Genomic DNA, 25229 nt, shown 5'->3' with positions numbered 1-25229 from the left:
AACAGCAATCAAATAAGTTGCTGAGGTTTCATACGTTATTCTTTGTTATCCAGTTATTGGTTCAATTTCCTGTGTCTTTTAATATTTATTTAAAGATGTACATAGCCATTTAGATATTTTGGAGGTCATCTGTTTAATATTTTCCTGTAGAGGGTCACAGATAGTGGGGAAATTCCAGGTGAGGTATGAGACCCTTCAGTCCTGAGGGAACCTGCTAACAATGTCTCATTTGGCTCCCTATCTCTCTTAAGGGTTCTTGACCTTCCTGAGAAGTCAGGGGCAGTGACAACCTGTGTTGTGATTGAAGCAGAGTGATATCAGGTGGCAGAATGATACCAGGTGGCAAACTACATACAATAGCAAGTTGTTTACCATGTAAGTAGTATATACTTAGTGTATGCCCAATGTTGTTTTGGTTACATAAGGTTATGAGGGTATAAAAGGGGAAAGTTCTTGGAATAAACAGACTCCATTTTTCCACCATCCTCAGAAGTCCCGCCTCATCACTTCTACATTAAGATGGTATATTTTAATTGTCCCAGTGAGGGGGCTCTAGAAAGCACAGTGTGTTTTGTTACCCCAACTTGGGGGCTCTAGAAAGCAGGACACAACATCTTCCCTGTTGTTCTAGTAACTTATCTAAATTTTTAATTAAATTTTCTGCCTCCTGAGATCTTTAGTGGTTTTATTCTTTCCCCCCTTACATTTCTTCATTCATTTTCTTATTGCATAAAATAAGCAATAAGATTTTGTTATGATAGCAGAAGTCCTATGGGCTAAATCTCAAAAATTCTTCAGTTTCCTCTAGTACTTGGGAATTCATTTTTCACTGACACCATTCCCAGCCCCAAGAAGATTCTAAGAGTACAAGAAATGTCCCAGCTAGACACCAGATTGCCTTTTTTTTTACACTATCATATAACATATGTATTAATACTGATATTTTGTTCCATTTTCCTCTGTTCATTCTTTTTCTGGCTGAGTACTATCACCCAGGAAGAATACAATACTACCCTAGATAGAGTGTGCTACTACCCTAAACAGAGAACACTCTTATTTTCTTATACTTCCACATGTTCATCATTTGGTTAAAGAGAGTTAGAGAGAATGGTTAGAGAGAAAGGTTGGTTAGAGAGAAGAATGACCTGTCATTCTTTTACCACAGAATGGTGAGATCAACATAGAGGCAAGATCTACTTACAGGGATAAAAGCAATAGCAAAGAAACAATAAATCTCACAGAAAAATTTAATTTATTAGATTGTATGCTGTGTCCAGAGGATAAAAGTAGATGGGGAAATGCTGAGAGATCAAGTCAGGAATTAGCTGTTAATGCATACCTTAGATTTTCCGACATATTGGTCTATGAAGACATTGTTTTTCCATAGGTTCATAATTAATCTTTTGTGGACTTTTTTGAGAATTCATGAGAAATAGAAAAAATGTCTAATTCTTTATCTAGTTCTCCATGATCATGTGGCACTGGGTACTGAGTTTTTACTAATGCCTGGTATCTTTCATTTGGGGTAATATTTTTGGAAGATAATAGATAATAAAACTAAGTCATTCTATTTGCTGCTTGAGCTCATTATTTTGTATTTCTTGCAGATTAAAAAAAAAGCAACATGGGGTAATAGAAAGAGCATTGTAGTTAGGGTAACAATTCTGGGTTTTATGTCTTCCTCTGCCACTCATTAGCTATGTTACCTTGTCCAAATCACTTCACTTCTCTGGCACTCAGTTTTGTGATCTGTAAAATGAGAAAGTTGCAGTTGATTTCTAGATCTTAATTATATTATCATATAATAACTTCATACTGGTTTGCTCTCTATATATTATACCTAATGGTTTATTTAGACTATTAATCAGTGAATCAATGAATCAATAAATGAGTGCTTACCATGGAACATAAACTATGTCAGGCTTTGTAGATACAAAAACAAAAAACAAAACCATCTCTACCCTTAAGAAGCTTACATTCTATCAATGGGAACAATATATACATATATAAGTTAAAAGAAAATGTATTGAAAAAACACAAGATAATCTGGGAGTTTGTATTTCATCCTAGAGGTAATAGGGAAGACCTATTATTTGTTGACCATATTAGTAACTATAAGATCTGTGCTTTAGAAAAAAACATTTTGGCAGATCTATAGATTTAGCTTCAAATAAGGAGAAATAAGGTAGGCAGACCAAATAAGAGGTCATTATACTAGACCAGGGGATAGGTAATAAGGATCTAATCTAGTGTGGCTATAAAATGAGTAGAAAAAAGGAGAAAAAATGTGAGAGATGTATTAGAGAGAGAATCAATAAGAATTAGCAATTGATTGCAATAAAGATAGTGGGGAGTTGAGGATAGCTTTGAGGTTGGAAAATTTTGAATTAATTAAATCTAGTCAAGATTGAGAAGGAACAAAAGTTACACAGAGCAGAGATGATAAATAGTCTAGAGCAGGGGTCCTCAAACTACAGCCTGCAGGCCAGATGCGGCAGCTGAGGACGTTTATCCTCCTCACCCAGGGCTATGAAGTTTCTTTATTTAAAGGCCCACAAAACAAAGTTTTTGTTTTTACTATAGTCTGGCCCTCTAACAGTCTGAGGGACAGTGAACTGGCCCCCTATTTAAAAAGTTTGAGGATCCCTGGTAGAGGAATACTAAGGGGAAGAAGGATGAAAGAGCACAATGAAAACACAGACTAGACTTAGAAGTAAGGCAAAGACAGAGATAAAATGTTAAAATGTAATGATCACATACAAGAATTTCAGAATTCTTCACCACAGAAATGAAGCACAAGAATGTTGCTTAGATCAGGAATATAAGCTCCCCTGGATATAGTTGAAGTGGAAATGAAGGAGTACATCATGGAAGTTGAGGAAATTAAGGAATCAGGAGGCCAAGATATTTGAAGGAACATTAAAATGTACTCTGAAATCCTAAAGCTAAAACTGGGGTTAGAGGATAATTATGATGCACTTATAGAAATACTTCAGAAATGATGGTCAAAAGCCTGGGGATTAGTCATACATGAATTTCAAAAAAGGAGAGGTTGCTTATTCCTAGAAATGACAATAAAAAACAAGGAATATGTTTTCTTTATAGATAAAACATGTGGATCAGAGAGCATGAGAGAAGGAAAAATCAGGCCTGAAAAGGATGAGCAGGGATGCAGTATCTTTGATGGAAAGATGATTGGAGGAAGAGATCTAAGATAATGAAGTTTATTGATGACAGGATAAGAAGTAATTGTAAACAACTTTAATCATTTAATATTGTAAAATTGATGTGATGGGGTACATCATGGATACATGATTATAAAATCCTAGGTTTAGAATATAGTTCTCAAAGATTTCTGAATTTTTACTCACTGTGATATTTCAATTATTGCTAAGGTTCTAGTTAGGTTGCTTGATATTATTGAATTTCTCTAATGGGGTCAAGAGAAAAAAAATAAAGGAACAATCTGAATTATTTATCAATAAGTGAATCTATCATCTGGTTTTATAAAGTGAGGAAAACAACCTCTTGTACAATTTGAGAATAATAATATGGAAGATGAAAAGGCATAGTATATTTGAAAACTCGGGGTTAATAAATACTTATGCAAAGATAAAATTTCTTTCCTAAATTTTCCTAATTCCAAAGAAATAAGAAAGACTAGCCTTCTGGTGAGCATGAAAGGATCTCTAGAAATGAAGATGCTTCTTTAAGAGTCAAGTTTATATATATATACATATAGGTATATGCATATATATCTATAGCATACGTATTCATGTGTGCATGCATGAGTATATGTGAGCAAGGAACATATAAATACATATGTGTAGTGTAGGTAGTACACATACATATTTCATGTATTGTGGATGTGTGGTGTGTATACCTATAAACACATGTGCATATGCATATAACTATGCATATACAATCTGTAAACATATACCTACTGTGCACATGCATATACACATGTATATTTATATGCAAATCCATGCACATGTGTGTATACATACATACATTTCAAATGTTTCAACTGTTTGTTAAATTATTTCTTTCTAAAAATAATATCTAATATGGTTAATTCCCAAAGCAGAAGATATTTAAGCAGACCCACAACTGGATTAGTTTTAAAACGTCACATAAGGAATGTATCCTATATCATATCCTAGGACCAATTTATTTTATTTTCATGTACTCTACTCTTAAAATACCTACTTACATCATTAAATACAGAATTGCCAGATTTTGATTACCAAAAATAATGTAAATATAATAAGGAAGATAAGTTGCCAAGCACTTTTCATTTACCATTTAACTACTATGAAATTAGTATGCAACTTGCTCTATTGAGGTGTCTATATGGACAGAGACAGACTTAATTGTTCATCATCAGAATACCAAGTAGGAGACTTCAAAAAAGCTGACTTTAATTAAAAACTTTATTTTTTTCCATACAATTCACAGTTTATACATGGCAAGAGTTGTATCTCACCATATGAACTTTCAGGACACAGTTACTGAGGAAATGGGTGTAGCTTTCTTTTTAAAAGCGCCTGGCCTCCTAGAAATATTGTATTAGTCTTCCTAAATTTAAAATAGTACCCTCAGCAAGTTAACTGGATATTTACACTTCTAGCTTAAATCTTTATTTTTGAAAAACAGGCTTTTATAACATCAATATATTTTAAAGACAGTCTCATTGGACACAACCCAATACATTTTTTCCAATTTTATTTTAGGCAATCATGTTGTGTCAACTTATTTTTATCTACAATAGGCTTAAATATGAAAATAAAGGAAAAAATTAGTAATCTACTGGGTACCTTTGTAACATTTCTGAATCTTAGAAATATCCACAAATCTAGAGGATACAAAATTAACTAAAAAAGGTTTTAGTTCTGAATATCAGCCTTTCCTATCTAAAAACAGCTATCAGTATTTAAATTGTGCTATAACAGCTTTTTCTCTCTTATGGTAGGGATGAATTATGCCTACAATCTACGTTTTCAATGTGCAAAGTCACAGTGATACCAGTTTCCACTTTTACTCTCCTTTCGTTCATAGCTCCAGAAAAAACACCCAATGCCGGATAGAAAGATTGTGCCCTCCTGGGGCAGTGGTATCATTATCTTGTGTTCAGGAGCAGGAGTAGGGTCATTGAATAACAACCCTTCTAAACATCAAAGAAAAAAAATGCTAGCAGTAAACTGTTTATTAGCAAATGCTTCAAAATCACACTTTTTACTTGTTTTTGCTATTTTTGGTTAAGCAAAACTAATGAATTTAAATCACGTTAAATAAAATAAAATATTGAGTGCTTTCATCTGTCAAATAATTTATTACATGTGGATTATTTCTCCTTTATGGAACACTTGATGATAAATGGAGTCATTTCTGAAAACTTCCACAAAAAATGAGGCCTGCCATGCCATGGAGCTTGACTATTCCATGATCTGAACTATAATCATACAAGTTTATTTTATTATTGGGTCCTGAAGAAGAGAAAAAATTTAGGGGACATTTCCCCAACTTTTGTAAATATAGTGCCTTTAAAACTAGGGTTACTGAGCATTATTCCAATGTCCATCTACTCTTTTTACTTCCATTTTCTCATCAGGTATTCTCACTTCAATTACTTTCATACACTGCTTTCTGGAATGTGGGGTATCCATGCACAAAGCATTGGGGGCATGGGAAGCAGGGCAGTAGGACAGGGAATGGGGTTAAGGGGAAGAAAAAATCATACAACAGCTAGAGAAGTTCTGTTTCTTCATAAGATAAGGCACTGACAGAAATTTCTTAGGTAAAAGGCTGCATAAGAATTTCTTGCCATTTACAAAAAAAATGTTGTCATCCATAAATGGTCCATGTCTAGGCTCAGTTAGGTAGACCCTGAAAAGTTAAGGACTTATCCCTCAAAGCTACATAATTAGAATAAACAATTAGAATTCATTCTTAGGCCTTATGGCACATTACGAAAAAAATAAGGAAAAGGAAAAAAAAAAACAGTCTGGGCACAGAAAGGCATCAGACATCGCTTGTTCCACTCCCTATCAAAGATAGGAGTGCAATTCAACAAGCATCTCCAAAAGTATAGTGCTGGCTCAGAATCCCAATTTCTGTTGATGGTAGATGACTACAATGGGTATTTGTGTTTTTTTTTCTTTTGAGCTCATGCACACTTTAAAAATGCTAACAGCATCAATTATAAAGAGTATTCCAAAGTCCTCAGTCATGGTTAAGACCAAGGATTTTCAAAGAACCAGTATTCCAGCTGTGGGTTATTTAATGTTCTCAATGACAGCAATTTCTTCACCTGGGCAATGAGGTGTTAAACCATTCAGATAAATACTGTCAGTCTTCATTAGTGGAGGCAGGATGTCCTTCTCGCTGGTCAGATGGTTAACTGACAGGGTTCTCTTGCATGGGGTCAGCTCTTGATTGTGGTTCACTGCCAATTCTGCTGAAAGCTTCCTTTTAATGGAAGTGGCCCGCTGAAACTTGTCATAAATCTCAACACTCAGTCGCCTTCGGGTCTCCTTGAACTCAGCTGTGACATTAGCGGTCCATTCTGCAGCATGAGCTCGGAACTCTCCTACCTGTAACAGACACACAAATACAGAAAACTACAATGTTAGACACTTGAAATGCTTTTTTAAAATAAGATGAAAAGGTCACTGTTGTGGGATTAGAATCCATACTTATTCAATAGCCTAATTATGTAGCTCAATCTTTTATAGTATGAGCTGTACTCCACATTTTATACAACATTTTCCTTAAAAAGTAGTTTATAGATTTATTCCATATAAGTCAAATCATGTTTTCAAGATACTTGAAGAACCTGAAGAGATATTTGGGGAGGGAAGGGGTCTATAAAAATGAAAAAAGCCTTCATAACATCTCTCAAATTTGACCATTCTTTTATTCTAAATCCAATATTCTTCCAACTGCACCATCTTCTGTTTTCCATTTTTCATTCTTAAAGGTCAAATTGTAAATTAACTCAAGTAGTTTCATCTTAAATAAACTGTTTTTAGTGAATACCAAATGGTAAATCACTAATATTGCTTATAGATAAATTTTTTATAAAGCTATAAGACAGTATAGTCTTTGAATTATTAATTCATAATGATGTAAAATGAAAGATGTGTTTCTAGCATCAATTTCACTTGAAAAACTTAGAAGTATGTCTGAAGATATCTATGTGTAATGCAATTATCATCATTTTAACATACAAATAAAATGCTTTAAAACTTTAAGGCAGTTTTATATCTGAGACTGACAATTTCAATAACAAATTATCTTGGTTTACCTAAATACACATCCACACACACACACCCCACACACAAATAAACATATATTTTCATCTCACTTCAATTAATCCCTCTCCCAGATGAGAAGATTTACTGTACAGAAGTAACATTAATAGGTACTCCTTCCAATTTCAGCAGAAAATTAGTTGGTCTAAATAACATCTCACTTCAATTCATCTCTTTCCCAGATGAAAAGATTTATTATACAGAGGTAACATTAACAAGTACTCCTTCTAGAATTTATAAACACATAAATATGCAAAATATAATTTATGTGATACTTTTCTTTCTGTAGTCCACTCTTTTTAATATAAGGAAATAGAAAAGAACAAGAAAAAAGGAAAAAGAGAGGTCTGAATTCTTTTCTTAAAAGCTATAAATATTTCAAACTCCGAATCTCAGTTATAACATCAGATTATTGCCTTACAAAAAATAATTCTGTTGTTGATATCATGCTGATAAGACATGCTGTGTTCTCTAAAGATGCTGTTGTCAAGGCTGGTCAGCCTAAAATTAGAACTGATCTACCAGGGTTGTTTTAGTTACCATCCTTTTTGACTTGCCAACCTACTCTTAAATAAACTGGCTCTTGATACCTTTTTTTCTTTTTTTAAAGTTCTCCCAATTCTATTTTAGTTACAGGGTTCCTACTATCTCTCATTTTCAGATATTGAGTCTCAGATCTTTATTAGAAAATAATCAGATTTTTATTAGGTCTGGAATTACAGCTGGTTGGAGATGTTTTTTTTTTCATAGTTGTTTTTTTTTTTTTAATAATAATATAAAACAAACTTCCTCCCTCTTGCAGTTTGAAACTTTGATGAAAACTTGAAGTTAAGCAAGGGACACAGAACACCCATCAAACTCTGGATTCCAAGCAGACTTGACCTTCTCTGTGACAGCACTCACAACGCATGAAAAAGCATAACTTTCAGGCTGAGCAAATAACCAAAAGGGCACACACAAAGAATTTTTGGAGATCAAAAGGTTTTTACAAGTCAACAGTTAATTCTAGTTTAGGAGTAAAGTAGGGTAAATGAAAGGAAATCAACTTATTTGAGATCAATGAATCCTTCAATTTCTGATCATGCTTTACATTAAATCTAAATAGATTTTCTCTAAGATTCACTCCCTCGACCACTATTTTTGTGGAATTCATATACTTATATAATTTGATTTAAAAACACAGGGTTTCATTTTAATCAGTACATAGCAAAAAATTTGAGAAAGAATGTTCATTAAGATTTGAAATTTGATCTGTACTTGTAATGTGGGGAAGGCTGAAGAGGGAGGACCCAAATATCCAGCACCACCTTATGTATTTTTTTTTTTTTGTTTGTCTTGCCCTATAGACCAAGAATTGTCAATCTCCTGATTCCTAACAATGGTTAAGGTACTGGGTGTGTTGAGCTCATTAAGAGTGAGGGGGGAAAGTTGATATACATATACATACACCCTACGACTCATTTTACTTGTTTTTAATTTTTAAAGAGCAGTGTGCTTTATATTATTCATTATTCCAAAAAAGTTGTTCTTTTGTTACAAAAAAGACCAGAAAAATAAATGGCTTTCCTTAGTCCTTACTATAAGTGGAAAAAAACATTTACGTACACAGAGTGCATATCAGAAATACTCAAATATTTGTGAATTTATTGATAGGACCTAGAAATAATACAACCTCCAATATATATGTCATAAGTTTCTGTTACAATTGAGAATTTATACCCTCTGATGATTCTAGGATCTGTGTCCTTGGACAAGATTGAACATAGATCCATTGTCTTGTATTCAATACTTAACTCATATTACAATGAGTTAAGTCTACAATGTACTGAAATTACTATGAATAACTTCTCCAAAATCAAGTTGGTCTATCAGTCAATAAACATTTGTAAATAATCTTCCAAATGTTAGGTACTGTGGTAAGCAAAGGGTATACAAAGAAAGGCAAAAAAAAATAGTCCCTCTCCCAAGTAACTCAGTCTAATGGAGAGACAACATGAAAAAACTATGTACAAGCAAGATATTTATAGGATAAACATGAAGATGGCTTCTGAGGAAAGATATTAGGAAGGACTGAGAAGGAATTATTACAGAAGATGGGATTTTAGCGAAGTTTTGAAGGAAGACAGGAGCTGAAGATGAGGAAGGGAATAGTTCCAGCCATTGAAGGTAGCTAGTAAAAGTGATCAGACAAGAGATGGAATAGGATATGTGAGGAACAACAAGGAAACCAACAGTTCACAAGAAAGCTATTATTAGACAAATTAGACCAATATTTTGGGCCTGTCCTCAATCCTCATTTGTATAAATCCACACACTTTTTCTCATCACTATTCCTACTATACCTATCTGTAATTTATAGTTACAGAAAGGTATCCAAGTCTCAGAGGGGTTAAATGTTAGCTTATTATATGTGTCTATATATACATGCATATATATAAGCAGTTTTACTATATACATATATAAGCATGTATATTTACATATACAAATCATAAAAACACATATATATATAATGTGTGTATTAACTTTTTAGGTTACAAATTCTTTTTTTCCTTTTAATTGTCTTTTATTAAAATAACAAATCAGATTGTCATAATATTTCGACTAAGGACTAAGGAAGTCAGCTGACAAAAATGTCACCTATCAAAAAGATTTCCAAAAATTAGAAAACAAGCAAACAAGTCAGAAATCAGGAATTTTTATTTCCAACTTTGGTCTTTAATCATAGAACACTGTATTAAAAATAAATGTTGTAATATGTTTATCCTAAAACTAATGCAGTTGAATTAAAGAACAGTTTCCAGGCCTTCATTGAAAATCCATTTGTTCTTACTTTAATACAATTTCAGTAAGTCCCTTTTCCTAGTTTCTAAGTCCAAGAAGATTATAAATATTATATTAGAGAGAAGGAAAGACTAAAAATAGGCAGTATTCTAAAATAATTAATGAAAATAGTAAAAAAAAAAAAAAGTTGGAAAAGATCAGCTGCCTGGGACTATTTAGCATAAAGACAAGCAAGTCTACCTATTTCTTTTTTCAAATTAAATTATATTTTTTCAATTATTAAACTTTTAGCTCTACATATTTTAATAGTTCCTGAGATGATCTTTAAAAAAAGGAGAATGTAAGATATTTTAGAAAGATTTCCATCTAAAATGACTAAATGTTTTTAAACTAAAACTAAGGGGTTAACTTCTAGTAACTCATTTATCCAGAATCATTTTTCCCCAGGATCATATAACCTTGCTTAGAATACTTCAATGGCTCTCCATTGTTTCAAGGACAAAATCCATAATCCTTAGTTAATCATTCATTGCTCTCTATGATTAGAACTCAATTTACTTCCCTCATCTTATATCACCTATAGTGATAATGTCAAATTCAGCCAGGTATTTTACTATTAGAGGAAATAGTAACTAACATACATTACAAAGAATTCTCTACATCAAACAAAAAACAATGTTGATGAAATGTTATTTATTGATAAATATTTTGGAATTAGATAATGTATCTCCTTATAGAAACTTTCCTCAACTGGTGTTGAAGCAAATTGGTAGCACAATGTATATATAATGCTGGGACTATAGTCAGCAAGACATGAGTTTAAATCCAGCCCCAGACACCTAGCTATGGTGACTCTGAGCAAGTCAATTCTTAATCTCTCTTTGCATCAGTTGCCATACCAGTTTGAGATAATAACAGCACCTACCTGCCAGGGTTGTTGTGAGAGTCAAATGCAATAATAATTGAAAAATACTTAGCACAGTACCTGACACATAGCAAGCACTATATAAAGTTTAGCAATTGTACCTCACAGGAGATGTTGTAAGGATAAAATGAGAAAACATAAATAAAATTCGAAAACATAAATAAAATTCTTAGCATAATACTGGGCATATAAGTGCTATAGGAAGGCAGATTCTTTTAAGAACAAAGAAATTTCATATTGATTTCAGACTAATTCTCCATTTATTCCAGGATTTGATCAGTAGCTTTAAGAAAGATTTTATGGGAGAGCATGGCAATTATCCTTTCATAATTGCATGTAAAACATTCATAGAATTTCACGATAAGAATCCCAAAAAAATCTAGTCTAAACTGTAAAAATAATTTTCTCTATATTATACCTGACAATTAAGTGGTTATGCAGCCTCTGTTCTTAATATATATTCAGTAAAGGTTGACCTACTATCTTCCCCAAGCAGCCCATTTCACTTTTTGGATAACTCTTTTAGAACATTTTCTTTACATTAAGCTTCAATTTACCTTCTTCTGTAACTTTATAATTGTGTCCTGCTCAGTCTTCTAATCAAGCAGTACAATTCTAATACTTCTAGGCTAAATATCAACTTTGTTTCAATTAATCATCGCAGACATGAACTTAAAGGATTTTCTTTATCATTTTGATTGCCAACCTTGGTTGGTTGAACTCATGTCCAACTCATGTCTACTCTCACTTTTTCCAAAATGTAGCACAAAGAATTCAGAGACTAGAGTTTTATTCTCAAAGGTCATATCTTCTGAACATTCATTACTTCTTAATTTGCCATTATAGATCGATCTATTATCCATGAGTTAATACTTCATTGAGTATTTGTATTTTGTTTGCAAATTCTTGGGGGGAACACATTCCATATGCTGAATAGTTTCTTTTCTTTTAACTTTAAGAATGGCTTGTGGAAAGAAGCTAAATATTTATTCTGGAGGCTTACAGTGCACCTGGAGCTTAATATCACACTGTTCCCATACGCTTGCTGGTTCTCAAAGGACATGCTGGCCTTGTTGATTTGTTTCCATTTTTCTTTTGTACACATGTCCAGAATAGCAGCTTCATTTTTACCCTGCCAACAAAGTCTTTAGTACTGTATTGAAACTCACTGGATCCACCTGGTGCATTGATATCTTTTTCAGCCCCATGGTTCAGAATTCTGTGCTAACTCTGCCAGGCAATCCAATATCTCTAGAATTTTGTATGTCAGAAGTATAGTTACAGCAAGCAAGAGCAATAGTTTTGAAATATAAGAGTTTCTGAGTGATAAAATATAGTTGATCCTCATAGTTTTTTTTTTAATGTTTTCCTTCTATAACTACATTCCAACACCACCATCTTAGTTGCATTCTTAAGTATAGCTATATAAAAGAGATTAAGCCTTGTCTCTTTTACATTTATCTACTTTTCTATTCTTTTAACCAGAAAATAAAATAATTTGCTGATTACAACTTTATAATATATATTTACATCTAGAACTGCTACTATCACCTTCACCCTGGAATCTTTATTCATTGTTTTCCTTGATAATCAAGATCTTTTGTTCTTCCAAATAAGTTGTTTTGTCTAGTTTTATAAAGAATACCTCTATTTCTAAAATGAAAATGCTTTCATTGAGCTCTAGCTGGCTGCAACAACCCCTGTTTTTAATTTGGTTAGTCTTCAAAGGTCTTTTGTAGGAGTTTTTCTCTTTAAACCCTCTTTCCTTTGGTAATTTTCATTCACTTCTATAATTTAAATTACCATTTCTAAAATACTAAATTAACATGGCACTAAATATATGAATTCATTTAGGCAGAATTGCAAATTTTATTATATGAGTGTACCCCAACTATGTATGCTGACTATCCTTCTTGCTACTTGTTCTTTACAGAGAAGATGTGGAACTCTCTTGGTAGAGGGATTTTTCTCCCCAAAAGTTGCCTATGCCAATATAACCACAGTTCTAGATTCTACCCTATATCTACAGGAATTTAATGAGTTTTTGGAAGACTGAATCCCAGATATTTTATGAAATCTGGTTATTTAGACTTGTGGATTTTATTTTATGGTAAACAAATACTTGTTATTGTTACTTTAATTTATTGTTATATAAAAATGGTGCTTATTCTTGTAGGTTTATTTTGTATCCTAAATTTTTTTTAAACTATTAAGGGTCATATCATTCAATATCTTTCTTGATCCTCTAGAATTTTCTAAGTAAACTTTCACATAATCAGCAAAAAGTGATAGATCTCTGCCCTCTTTGCCTATCTTTATTCATTTAATTTTTTAGAAATTTTTCATGTTCATATTTCTGAACAATTAGGGAAAGGTCCAAGCTACTAGGTGGCACAGTCTGAAGAATTTCAGGTCTGGAGTCAGAATCATCTTCCTGAGTCCAACCCTCAGATACTTACTGACAGTGTGATTCTGAGTAAGTCATTTAATCTTGTTTGCCTGATTCCTCATCTGTAAAGTGAACTAGAAAAAGAAATGGCATACACTCCATATCTTTGCCAAGAAAATCCCAAATGACAAAACTCATGAAAGGTTAAACACAACTGAACAACAATAACAACAAGGGAATAGATACATGTTTGCTTCATTCCTATAATTGGGAATATTTCTAAAGTTTTTCCTTTGCATATAATGCTAGCTTTTGTTTTAAAAAATACTTTTTAATCCTATTATAAAAAGAAACTTCTATGCTTATGTTTTGTTTTGTATAAATTAATGTTGTACTTTGTCAAAGGCCTTTTTGCATCTATTGACATAGCCATGTGGTTTGTAATGTTTTTGTCTGAATATGCTTAATTGTGTTTTTTCTCTAACATTTGTACTCAGTAATCCAGTGGATGACAAACACTTAAACATGTAACCTAGGAAAAAAAAGTCTCTAGTCAACAAAAACATTGATAAAACTCAAAAAATGTCTTGTAGAAATTAAGTTTAAATCAGTGTTATGCCACATGCCATGAAAAATTCAAAATGGCTATGTGAACTGAATTTTAAAGGCTGTACCATTTTTTAAAAAAAAAACTTAGAAGAAAGCCATATCAGGTACTTTTCACAGAAATGGCTAGAAGATAAAATTTTAACCAAATGAAGGTTAATAATAACTAGAAAAGTTAGAACGATCATTTTATAGTTACATGAAAAGCTTTTGTCAAATAAAATTAATTTAATTAGAATAAAAAGGGAGAAGACTGGGGGAAATCTTTATATTAAATTTCTCTTATAAAAGTCTGATATCCAAAACTATACACTTCATAATCACAACCCCACAGCAAGGAAGTTGTTGTTGTAGCATTTGAACTCAGGTTTTCCTGATTCTAAATCTAATCCATTTTACCACACCACTTAGAAATGGTAGCTCAAATTATAGAAGTGAATCAAAATTATTAAAGGAGAGAAAGCTTAAAACCAAAATTCCTAAAAAAAAAGACCTTCAAAGACTAACCAAATGAAAAACAGGGATGTGTTGAAGCCAGCTAGAATACAATAAAGCATTTTCATTTTGGAAACAAGCAAATATATATATATATATATATATATATATATATATATATATACTTGATTTGATGTTTTGCCAATTATCTGTGGTTAATAATAATAATACAATGATGGAGAACATATTAATAGTGCAAATTAAACTTAAAAGTATTATGTATACATTTTCTCCCAAGGAGCCAGTTGTAAAATATTTAAAAGGTCACCATGATTAAAAAGTCAAGAAGAATGTGAACATCAAGTTAAGTGGACAGAAAAGGTTCTCTTGTAAAAACAAAAAAACAAAAAGGAGAGGATACTATCCTTCAAGCCAAGGGAGGAGATTAATAAGATAAGAAGTAAGGGTCTATAAAATCAGAAAATTAAGGATCCAACAAGGATGAAGATTGATTTAAAAAAAAAACAACAAAACAAAAAAAACCCTATTTTGAGGACTTTAAAGACAAGGATTCCAATGGTGTGATGTTGACAGAAATTATTTTTTTCTTAATTTATTTTTTAAAAAAATATTTATTTAAAACTAAATACAAAATGAGAAAACAAATTAGAAAAAGACAGAAAAGAACAAAAGAACAAAACATTGCCATGTGCTCAGCAGAACATCTGTGAGAATTCAAAATAAGAATAAATTTCTATTTCATGAAAGCATATATAATAAGATTGAATTTGTGACTATCCATTTTTTCTTTGCTTCCTTGTGGCTTATTCTTTTGTTCTCTACTGTGCACTTTTTTATTCTTTTTCCCCTTTTATCCCTTTCACTTCCTCCAAGCAGGCTACAGTTAAACATGGAGATAGATACACACACACACACACACACACACACACACACACACATACACACACACGTAAGGGTTAAAAAGCCTCTAGAAGCAATGAATGCAGTTCAAGGCATGTGAGAGGACCTGAGGGATGAGAGGTACTGAGGTGCAGGCAAGTCCTACGTGGAGGTGGGGCATAGCTCCAGGAGGCGGTGTCTGACCCCAGGTACCACTTCACCCTCCTTAGTGCTCTCAAAGCCTAACACACCTTCTTCTTTCTTCTTGGGCCAATCCCATTATGCCAGGTTCCTAGAGGACCTCCCCTTCCCCAGAACCTCGGAGGGGTATAAATATGTGCTATCTAAGAATAAAGTTCTCTTTCTCTTCACCCCTACCTACTGGTGGTCTGTCTCTGTGGGAGTCATGTTGGTGCCTAAAGATGGATAAGTGTGGCCTAGCTGTGCGGTTGACGAACAGGCATTAAGAGCAGCTCAAATTGGAGCTACCAGATTAGAGTAGTCCATAGGGATGTAACACACACATATATGTATACACACATGTACTGTATATACATATATGTATATATTAATATATATATATATATATATATATATATATATAGGTGGTTATTTTTCCTATTTCTACTTTCCTCTCATGATCTCTCACTCAAGGACAATTGTTTTGAATATTTCTTGTATTATTTTCCAAGCTTCTTTTTTTGGTCACAGATTTCAGGTACTCAAATTATTATAATATTTTCTCTTCTTGATCTGTTCTCCAGATCTGTTGTTTTTCTTATAAGATGTTTCACAATCTTTTCTATATCTTCATTTTTTATATTTTATTTTGTTATATCTTGGTCTCTTATACATTCATTGGCTTCCCCTTGCCCAATTCTAATTTTCAAAGAGTTGTTTTCTTCTCTAAGATTCTTCATCCTCTTTTCTAGTACGTTAACATTTTTTTCATTATCTTGTTTTTCTTAAACTTTTTCTTTTTGCTTGTTTGTTTTCCTCAGTCTCTCTCATTTGATTTTTAAAGTCTTTTTTGAGTTCTTCTAAAATTATTTCTGGGTAGGTAGCCATTTAACATTACTCTTTGGATAGAAGAGGCTGTTTTTTACTTCACTTTTCTCCTCTGAAGATGAATCCTGATCTTCTCTATCACCAGGGTTAGTTTCTATGGCTGAGTTCTTTCTTCTTTGCCTGCACATTTCTTTTTATAAATGAGAACTATTAATGTAAATACCTCTAATTATGGAGTGAAGAGGATGTGCCTCTGGTTTTACTTCAGTAGTCTCTTCTGACCTGGAACAACAAACCAAAAACTTCATCCTTGTGTGCTAACAGCAAGCACCTACCTTGACCTACTGTTTCTGCACTCATAGGGTGTTCTGAATCCTTTTTGCCCAGCGACCCCTCTCAGCAGTATAGCTCAATCTAGCAGCCTTTTATCCACAGAAATTCTCTCAGTCTTCCTGGACTCAGATCTAAAGTCAGAGAGGTGAAAGTTCATGGGGTGCTGGTTGAGTATCCCTCCAAAGAAAGAACTCCCTGTTTCTATGGAGCTAGTCTGGAGCTATTTATACTTTACACCAGGTAAACTACATTCTGGGGTTTTTCTTCTGATCTCCAGTTGTTCCTAAGGTTCTTCTGTTCCTTTTTTTTTATTTAATTTTAACAATATGATAATATATCATATTGGGAGAGAAAAATCAGAGCAAAAGGGAAAACCATGGGAGAGATTAAAAAAAAACAGAAAAAAAGAAGTGAGCATAGCTTGTATTGATTTACATTCAGTCTCCTTAGTTCTTTTTCTGGATATAGATGGCATTTTCTGTCCAAAGTCAATTGGAATTGCTTTGGATGACTGAATCACAGAGAAGAACTGAGTCTTTCATAGTTGATCATCGCACATTCTTGCTATTATTATGTATAATGTATTCCTGGTTCGGCTTATTTCCCTTAGCATCTGTTCATGTATTTCCAAGCCTTTCTAAAATCAGCTTGTTCATCATTTGTAATAGAATAATAATATTCCATTACCTTCATACACCACAGCTTGTTCAGTCATTCTCCAATTGATGGTCACCCATTCCTTTTCCAATTCTTTGCTACCATAAAAAAAGCTGCTACAAACATTTTTACACATCTGTATCCTTTGCTCTTTTGATATCCTTAGATACAGACTCAGTAATGGCATTGCTATAACAAAGGGCATCCATAGTTTTATAGCACTTTGGGCTTAATTCCAGATTCCTTTCTAAAATGGTTGGATCATTTCACAACTCCTCCAGTAGTATACCCGTTTTCCCACATCCCCTCCAACATTTATCATTATCTTTTCCTGTCGTTTTAGCCAATCTGAGAGATGTGAGGTGATATCTCAGAGTTGTTATAATTTGCATTTCTCTAATTAATAGTGATTTGGAACATTTTTTCATATACTATAGATGGCTTTAATTTTGTTGTCTGAAAATTTTTGTATCGTTTGACTATTTCTCATTGAGAAATGACTTGTTTTCTTATAAATTTTATACAATTCTTTATATATTTTAGAAATTTAAAAACTGTCAGAAATACTGTCTTTAAAGAATTTTCCCAGCTTTGTACTTCCATTTTAGTCTTGTTTCAGTTGATGTTGTTTGTACAAAACCTTTTTAATTTAATGTAATCAAAATTGTCCACTTTACCTTTTATAACGTTCTCTAGTTCTTCTTCAGTCATGTATTTCTTCCTTTTCCAAAGATGATAGGTAAATTATCCCTTGTTCTCCTAATTTGTTTAAGGTATCATCCTTCATGTCCAAATCATGTATCCATTTTGACCTTATTTTGGTATGGGGTATGAGATGTATATCTATGCCAATTTTCTGACATTATTTTCCACTTTTCTCAGCAATTTTTGTCAAATAGTAAGTTCTTATTCCAGAAGCTGGAGTTTGGGGATTTATCAAATATTATGTCATGTGTATCTAATCTATTCCACTGATCCACCACTCTATTTCTTAACCAGTACCAAATGATTTTAATGACTGCTGCTTTATAACAAAGTTTTGGCCTTGGTTCTGCTAAGCTACCACATTTTTCATATTTCTTTCATTAATTCCTTTGATATTCTTGGTCTTTTCTTCTTCCAGATGAATTTTGCTATTATTTTTTCTAGTTCTATATAATATTTTTGGCAATTTGATTGGTACAGCACTGAATAGGTAGACCAATTTAAACAGAATTGTCATTTTATTATATTAACTTGGCCTGGCCATGAACAATTGATAGTTTTCTAATTGTTTAGATCTGACTTTATTTGTGTGAGAAGTGTTTTATAATTATGTTCATATAATTCTTGGGTTTGTCTTGGCAGGTAGTCCTCTAAATAATTTATTTTGTCTACAGTAATCTTAAATGGAATTTCTCTTTCTTTGCCAATTATATATATATATATGTAATGATTTCTGTGGGTTTATTTTATATACTTCAAGTTTGCTAAAGCTGTGAATTGTTTCCAGTAGGTTTTTGGATGATTTTCTAAGATTCTCTAAGTATATCAACATATTTGTGGAGTGATAGTTTTATTTCCTCATTGTCCATTCTAATTCTTTTAATTTCTTTTTCTTTTCTTGTTGCTAAAATAAAAATTTCTAGTATGTGTGTGTGTGTGTGTGTGTGTGTGTGTGTTTGTGTGTGTGTAGTACATAATAATTGTGATAATGGGCTTTTTTGTTTCATACCTGATATTATTGGAAATATGTCTAGCTTCTCTCCTTTACAAATAATGCTTGCTGTAAGTTTTAGATAGATACTGATTATTATTTTAAGGAAAATTCCCTTTATCCCTATGCTCTCTAGTGTTTTATTAGGAATGGGTACCATATTTTGTCAAAAACTTTTTCTGCATCTAAGAAAATTATCATATAGTTTTTGTTGGTTTTGTTATTGATATGGTTGATTAAGGTAATATTCCTGATATTGAACCAGCTCTGTATTCCTAGTATAAGTTATTGTAATGTATTTGTTAATATTTTATTTAAATTTTTCCATTAATATTCATAAGAGAGATTGGTCTGTAATTTTCTTTCTCTGTTTTGGCCCTTCTTGGCTTAGGTGTCAGTGCCATATTTGTGTAATAGAAGAAATTTGGCCATTTTCCTTCTTCATCTATTTTTGCAAATGGTTTACTTAGTATTGGAATTAATTATTCTTTAAATGTTTGGTAGAATTCACTTGTGAATCTATCTGGCCCTGAAGAAATTTTTCTTAAGGAGTTTATTAATGACTTGTTCAATTTCTTTTTCTAAAATGGGACTATTTAAGTATTTTATTTTCTCTTCTGCTAACCAGGGCAATTTATATTATTATAAATATTCATCCATTTGGTTAAATTATCAGACATGCTGCCATAGAGTTGGACAAAATATTTCCTAATTATTGCTTTACTTTCTTTTTCATTGGTGGTGAGTTCACCCCTTTCATTTTTGATGCTGTGATTTGTTTTTTTTCTTTCCTATGATCAAATTAATCACAAGTTTATCTATTTTGTTATTTTTTTCATAAAACCAAATCTTAGTTTTATTAGTTCAACAGTTTTCTTAGTCTATATTTTATTAATCTCTTCTTTGAGTTTCAAAATTTATATTTGTTATTTAATTGGGACTTTTAATTTGTTCTTTTTCTACCTTTATTAGTTGCATGACTAATTCATCGATCTCTTCTTTCTATATTTTATTTATATAGATATTTATGTAGATGGGGTAAAGTACAAATTTACCCCCAAGAACTTCCTTGGCTGTATCCCATTGTTTTGTCTCCCATATCTTATCTCATTATTGTTATTTTGTTGGATGAAATTATGAATTGTTTCTGTGATTTGTTGTTTGACCCATTCATTCTTTAGAATTAGGTTATTTAATTTTCAATTGGTTTTTAATTTTTTTTCTGGCCCTTCTTTGAATATAATTTTATTGCATTGTGATATGAAAAAGAATCATTTACTATTTCTGCCTTTTTACATTTGATTGTGAGGTTTTTATGCCCTAATATGGTCAGTTTTTGTATAGGTACCCTGTACTGCCAAGAAAAAGATGTATTCCTTTCAGTCCCTATTCAATTTTCTCCAGAGATCTAGCATATCTATGTGTTCTTGGATCCTTTTAAACTTCCTAGTTTCTTCCGCATTTATTTTGAGGTTAGATTTGTCCAAGTCTGAAAGGGGAAGGTTGAGGTCCCCCACTAGAATAGTTTTGCTATCTATTTCTTCCTTTAATTGGCTTAAAATCTACTCTAGGAATTTGGCTGCTCTACCACTTGGGACATATACATTTAGTATAATTGCTATTAAATTTTTTACTGGTCTCTTTATCAAGATGTACTTTCCCGCCTTATCTCTTTTAATAAGATCTATTTTTACTTTTACTTTATCTGAGATGAAAATTACTACACCTGCTTTTTTTTTAACTTCAGCTGAAGCATAATAAATTCTGTTCCACCCCTTTTATTTTTGCTCTGTATGTATTTCTCTGTATCAAATGTTCTTCTTATAAACAACATATTGTAGGATTCTGTTTATTAATCCACTCTGTTATTTGCTTCCAATTTGTTGGACAGTTCATCCCAAGTACATTAACAGTTATGATTACCTGCTTTGTACTTCTATCCTATTTTCTCCACTTTGTCTACTTTTGTTCTCTCTTTGAAGCCTGTCCTTAGTGTTGTGGTTTTTTTACCCACCCAACCTACTACCTTATCTTCATCATTCCTCCCCCCTTCTCTTAGTAGTGTTTTTTAACCCACTCCACTATCTTATCTTCTATCAGCCCTTTCTGTTTCTCTTGCCTTTTTTCCTAGTGTTTCTGCCTCCCTTCTATCCTATTCTTCTCTTTTCTTTTCCTCTTTCTCTTCCTATTTCTTTAGAGGATTAAATAAATTTTCTGTATCCAACTGAACGATTAACTCATTTCCCTCTTAGAGCCAAAATTGATGAGATCAAACTTCAGACAATGCTCATTCCCTTCTCTTTTCCCTTGTGTTGTAATAGATTTCTTGAGCCTCTTGGTATAAACTAATTATACTTTCCCTTTTCTCTTTTTCCAGTACAGATCCTTTCCCACCCCTTAATGTCTTTTTCTTTGATGTCATTAGATCAGAGTCCATTTACAATCACACCCTTAGTTCCTCTTTTCTGCCAGTGTCAGATACAGTTCTCAAAAATTACAGATATTATTTTCCCATCCAGGGATGCAAACAGTTTAACCTTTAAATATATATTTCCTCCTGTTTACCTTTCTATCCTTCTCTTGAATCTTGCATTTATAGATTGAATTCTCTGTTTAATTCTGGTTTTTTCTATTAAAATGATTGAAAGTCCCTTATTTCATTGAAGTTCTATCTCCTCCCCTGAAATATGATGCTGAATCTCACTGGGTAATTAATTCTTGGTCCTTTGCCTTCCTGGAAGGCCCTCATATCCTTTATTGTAGAAGCTGCCAGATCCTGGGTAGTCCTAACTGTTGCTCCTTAATATTTTAATTGTTTTTGTCAGGCAGCTTGCAGTGATTTTTCCTTGAGATTGTAGTTTTGGAGTTTTGCAACAAAATGTTCCTTGGGGTTTTCCAAGTGGGATCTCTTTCCAGAGATGATGAATAGATTCTTTCATTCAGTTTTCCCCCTCTGCTTTCAGAATATTTTTCTTTACTGCAGTTTTCTTTAACAAACTTTTGTAGAATGCTATCCAGGATCTTTTTTTGGTCATAGACTTCAGGTAGACCAATAATTTTTATATTATCTCTTCTGGACCTATTTCCAAATTGGCGGCTTTGTCCAAGAAGTATTTCACATTTTCTTCAATTTTTAAAATTCTTTTTAGTCTGTTTGATTACTGCTATCCCACAGAGTCATTAGCTTCCATTTGCCCTGTTCTAGTTGTTAATGTGTGATTTTATTCAGTTATTTTTGTATCTCTTTTTCCTTATTCTACTGTTTAATTAGTTGTTTTCTTCAGACAATTTTCCCCCTCTCTCATGTTGAGAGCTCTCAACTGTTGACTCTCTCATGCATACCTGTCATTTCTCTTTTCATTTTTCCTTCTCTCTTACTTGCCTTTTGAAGTCTTTATGTGCATTTTCAAGAAGCCTCTTTGAGTTTAAGACCAATTTACTCTTTGAGATTTCTTCTGTGGACATTTTGTCCACCTCTGAGTTTGTGTTTTGGTCTGCTTGTCATAATAGTAGCTCTTCATGGACAAGGTTCTTTTCTTTTTCTTGCTCATTTCCTTTAATTTTCTTTTGGTATTTCCAATTTTTTTTTACTTTTATTGTGTAGCTCTGCTCCTGGAGTAAAGGTGGCACTCCCAAGCTTCCTGTGCAGCTGTGAGCCTTGGTTTTTGAGGAAAACTGAGAGAGTTTAAACAGCTTTCTTACTTTACTTCACCATCTTGGCTCCACCAATTCCCATCTATTCATATTTGACTTTTCAGTTATACCCCCACACATACACTCTCACTTAAAAGACCAATGATAGCATGTATTCAAAGGTTTATTCTAAATGTTTAACCCATGTTCTCTGAAAAAATATGCAAACATATTTAAGTTTAATCTGCATTATGAATATTTTCTCCATCACTTTCTTAAATCTAGACTGTGACGACCACCCCAGATACCTCAGAATCAGCTGGAGTCAGGATAAGCAAAAGTCCTTATTCTTTATTCTTTGTCTTAGACGCAGGATTGAATAGGATAGAAGCACAATCTTCGCAACTGCCTTCTCCCTCATCTACCTCCAAGAGTGACTCTGGCTAGTCTTACTCCATCCCCTGGTCCCTCCTACAATCCTCTGTATACACTAATCATTGAGCCAGCACAGATAGTGGAAAGGACCATTTTCCAAGCCTATGCCCATTGAGTAGTATCCAATCGGTAGTTAGCCTCAAGTGTTTGGCAGTCCTGATCTCAGTGCATCGACTCAATAGTTTCAGCCCTCTACACTAAACAATCAAAAAACAAAAACAAAAACAAAAAACAACCAATCAAGCCTTAACATGTATTTTGCTTATTTCTGAGGGGTAAATGCTTATATTGAAAAGGTAACAATTGGCTAATGGACATTGTTGCACATGTTAATTTTTACATAAAAAGAAGTGAAACAATATTAATATTGACATTCCCTTATGTCTTGTAGATATAAATACTTTGAAGAGCCTATGAGGTCAAGGCTAGAAGCTGCTATTTTCTAGCAACTTCCAAAGATGGAAAGGATTCAACTATTGTATCCAGATTCATCTGGTGGAAGTGGTAGTGGTGGTAATGATGATCATGATGATGATAAGAGTAATTTTGATAATGATAATGATAACTGATGCATGTAGAAAGTTTACCACATAAGCATATCAAGTATACTCTAGCTTTCTTTAACTCCATTCCAAATGAATAGCAAAATTAGACCTCATAGCCTGATCACTTATATTTATATTTGCAGAAATATTAGGAATTCTGAGAATTTGCATTTAATCAATTAAGTGTATATACTGCTTATAGCATTGTGGCAATTACTATGGGATACAAATTATTTTCATACGGTCCTTACCCACAAAGAGGTCATACCTAGTTTGGGGAGAAAAAAAATGTTCACAAGAAACAATTCAATTAAAATTCTTTAGAATGTTTTAAGTAGTAATCAGTGATAGAAACTAAGGCTATTGATATTCCAAAAAAGGGAGAGAATTTTGTAGGCTGCAATCTTAAAAAAAGAAATACTATTTTCAAAGATGTTGAATAAAAGGATAAAGAAAAAAATTCTAAGATTTGAAGAATAGTATAAATAAAGGGAATGATGATGATGTTTATTCAAAGGATGGCAAGTAGACTAGTATGATTGGGAAAGAGTTTATGTTAGAAAATAATGAGAAGCGAAATTGAAAAAGTAGATTTTGAAGTACCCTAAATAAAGTCCAAGAAATCTGTCAATTATCCTATTAGCTATGGGTAACTTTTTGAGTGAGACTTTTCAGTAGATTATTAACATGATGAAAAGATGATTTTTAGAAAGATTAATTTACTGTGTACAATATGGATTGGAGGGAGGTGTGTTTGGAATGTTGAAAATGTGATTAGAATTAGGATACCATTGTAGTAATCTAGGCATTAAGTAGAAAGAGTTTAAACTCAGATGAGGGCAATAGGAAGAAAAAAAAATAAATGTATATAAGATACTACAAAAGAAAATCAATAATATATGGTGATTGATTTAATACAGAATATGAGAACATTTCTAACCTTAAATAATTGCTAGAAAAATCATGCCACTGACAGAAATAAAGGAGCAAGGAGAGGAATGAATTTTATGGTAATGAGACAAATTATAATGTTTTGGCAAATAAAGATCCAACAATTGAATATATTCAAAAATAAAAGGGGGCACTTTAGGATATAGAAGGTTCTCCTTCATTTTTAGTCAGTCTTCATAACTACTTGCCAGGTATCTCTTGGAGGGAATTCTTATTAAGATATTTGTTAGATAAGATAATCTTTCAGGTTCCTTCCTAAATAGTCATCATAATTTCCCAATAGGAGGGACAATTACTTTTTATGCCTTTAGCATATGCCTCTTTCTTTTTGAATCTTTCCCCACCATTCCCTTCCTATATTAATATTTTATTTCCTCAAATATTGAGTAAGCACCTTGAAGTAAAAAATGACTTCACAGTTTGGGGCAGAATGTCATAGTGCCAAATTCTAGAGTTAAAAAGACCTGAGTTCAAACATATTGACTTATGAATTTGGATAAGACACGAGCTCTCAGTGCATTTAGACAACTATCTAAGACCTTAAGTTTCAAAACAGTGTGTGTATGTGTGTGTGTATACATATATATAAAGACATACATACACACACATATGTACTGGAACA

General features: G+C 32.6%; 1 protein-coding gene across 4 annotated transcripts in view; it reads right to left on the bottom strand.

Annotated features, from left to right (window-relative positions):
* Window positions 1-572: 572 nt before the first annotated feature.
* Window positions 573-25229, bottom strand: part of KCNK2 (potassium two pore domain channel subfamily K member 2) — a 266217-nt gene continuing 241560 nt past the window's right edge. For 3 of the 4 annotated variants that reach the window (XM_031937370.1, XM_031937368.1, XM_031937371.1), the window contains exons 7-8: window positions 6311-6593; window positions 573-1749 (exon numbers count right to left, since the gene is read on the bottom strand). In XM_031937370.1, coding sequence (XP_031793230.1) covers window positions 1703-1749; window positions 6311-6593 — 330 coding nt within the window. In that variant the 3' untranslated portion in view covers window positions 573-1702. Of the gene's footprint in view, window positions 1750-4017; window positions 6594-25229 lie in introns of those variants that run through there. The other variant, XM_031937369.1, reaches the window with a different exon arrangement.

The sequence above is a fragment of the Sarcophilus harrisii genome, chromosome 4 (genome assembly GCF_902635505.1).
Source record: "Sarcophilus harrisii chromosome 4, mSarHar1.11, whole genome shotgun sequence".
In the NCBI taxonomy this organism is placed as follows: domain Eukaryota; kingdom Metazoa; phylum Chordata; class Mammalia; order Dasyuromorphia; family Dasyuridae; genus Sarcophilus; species Sarcophilus harrisii.
Note: the sequence above shows the minus strand (reverse complement) of the source record. Positions and strands in the feature narration are given on the sequence as shown.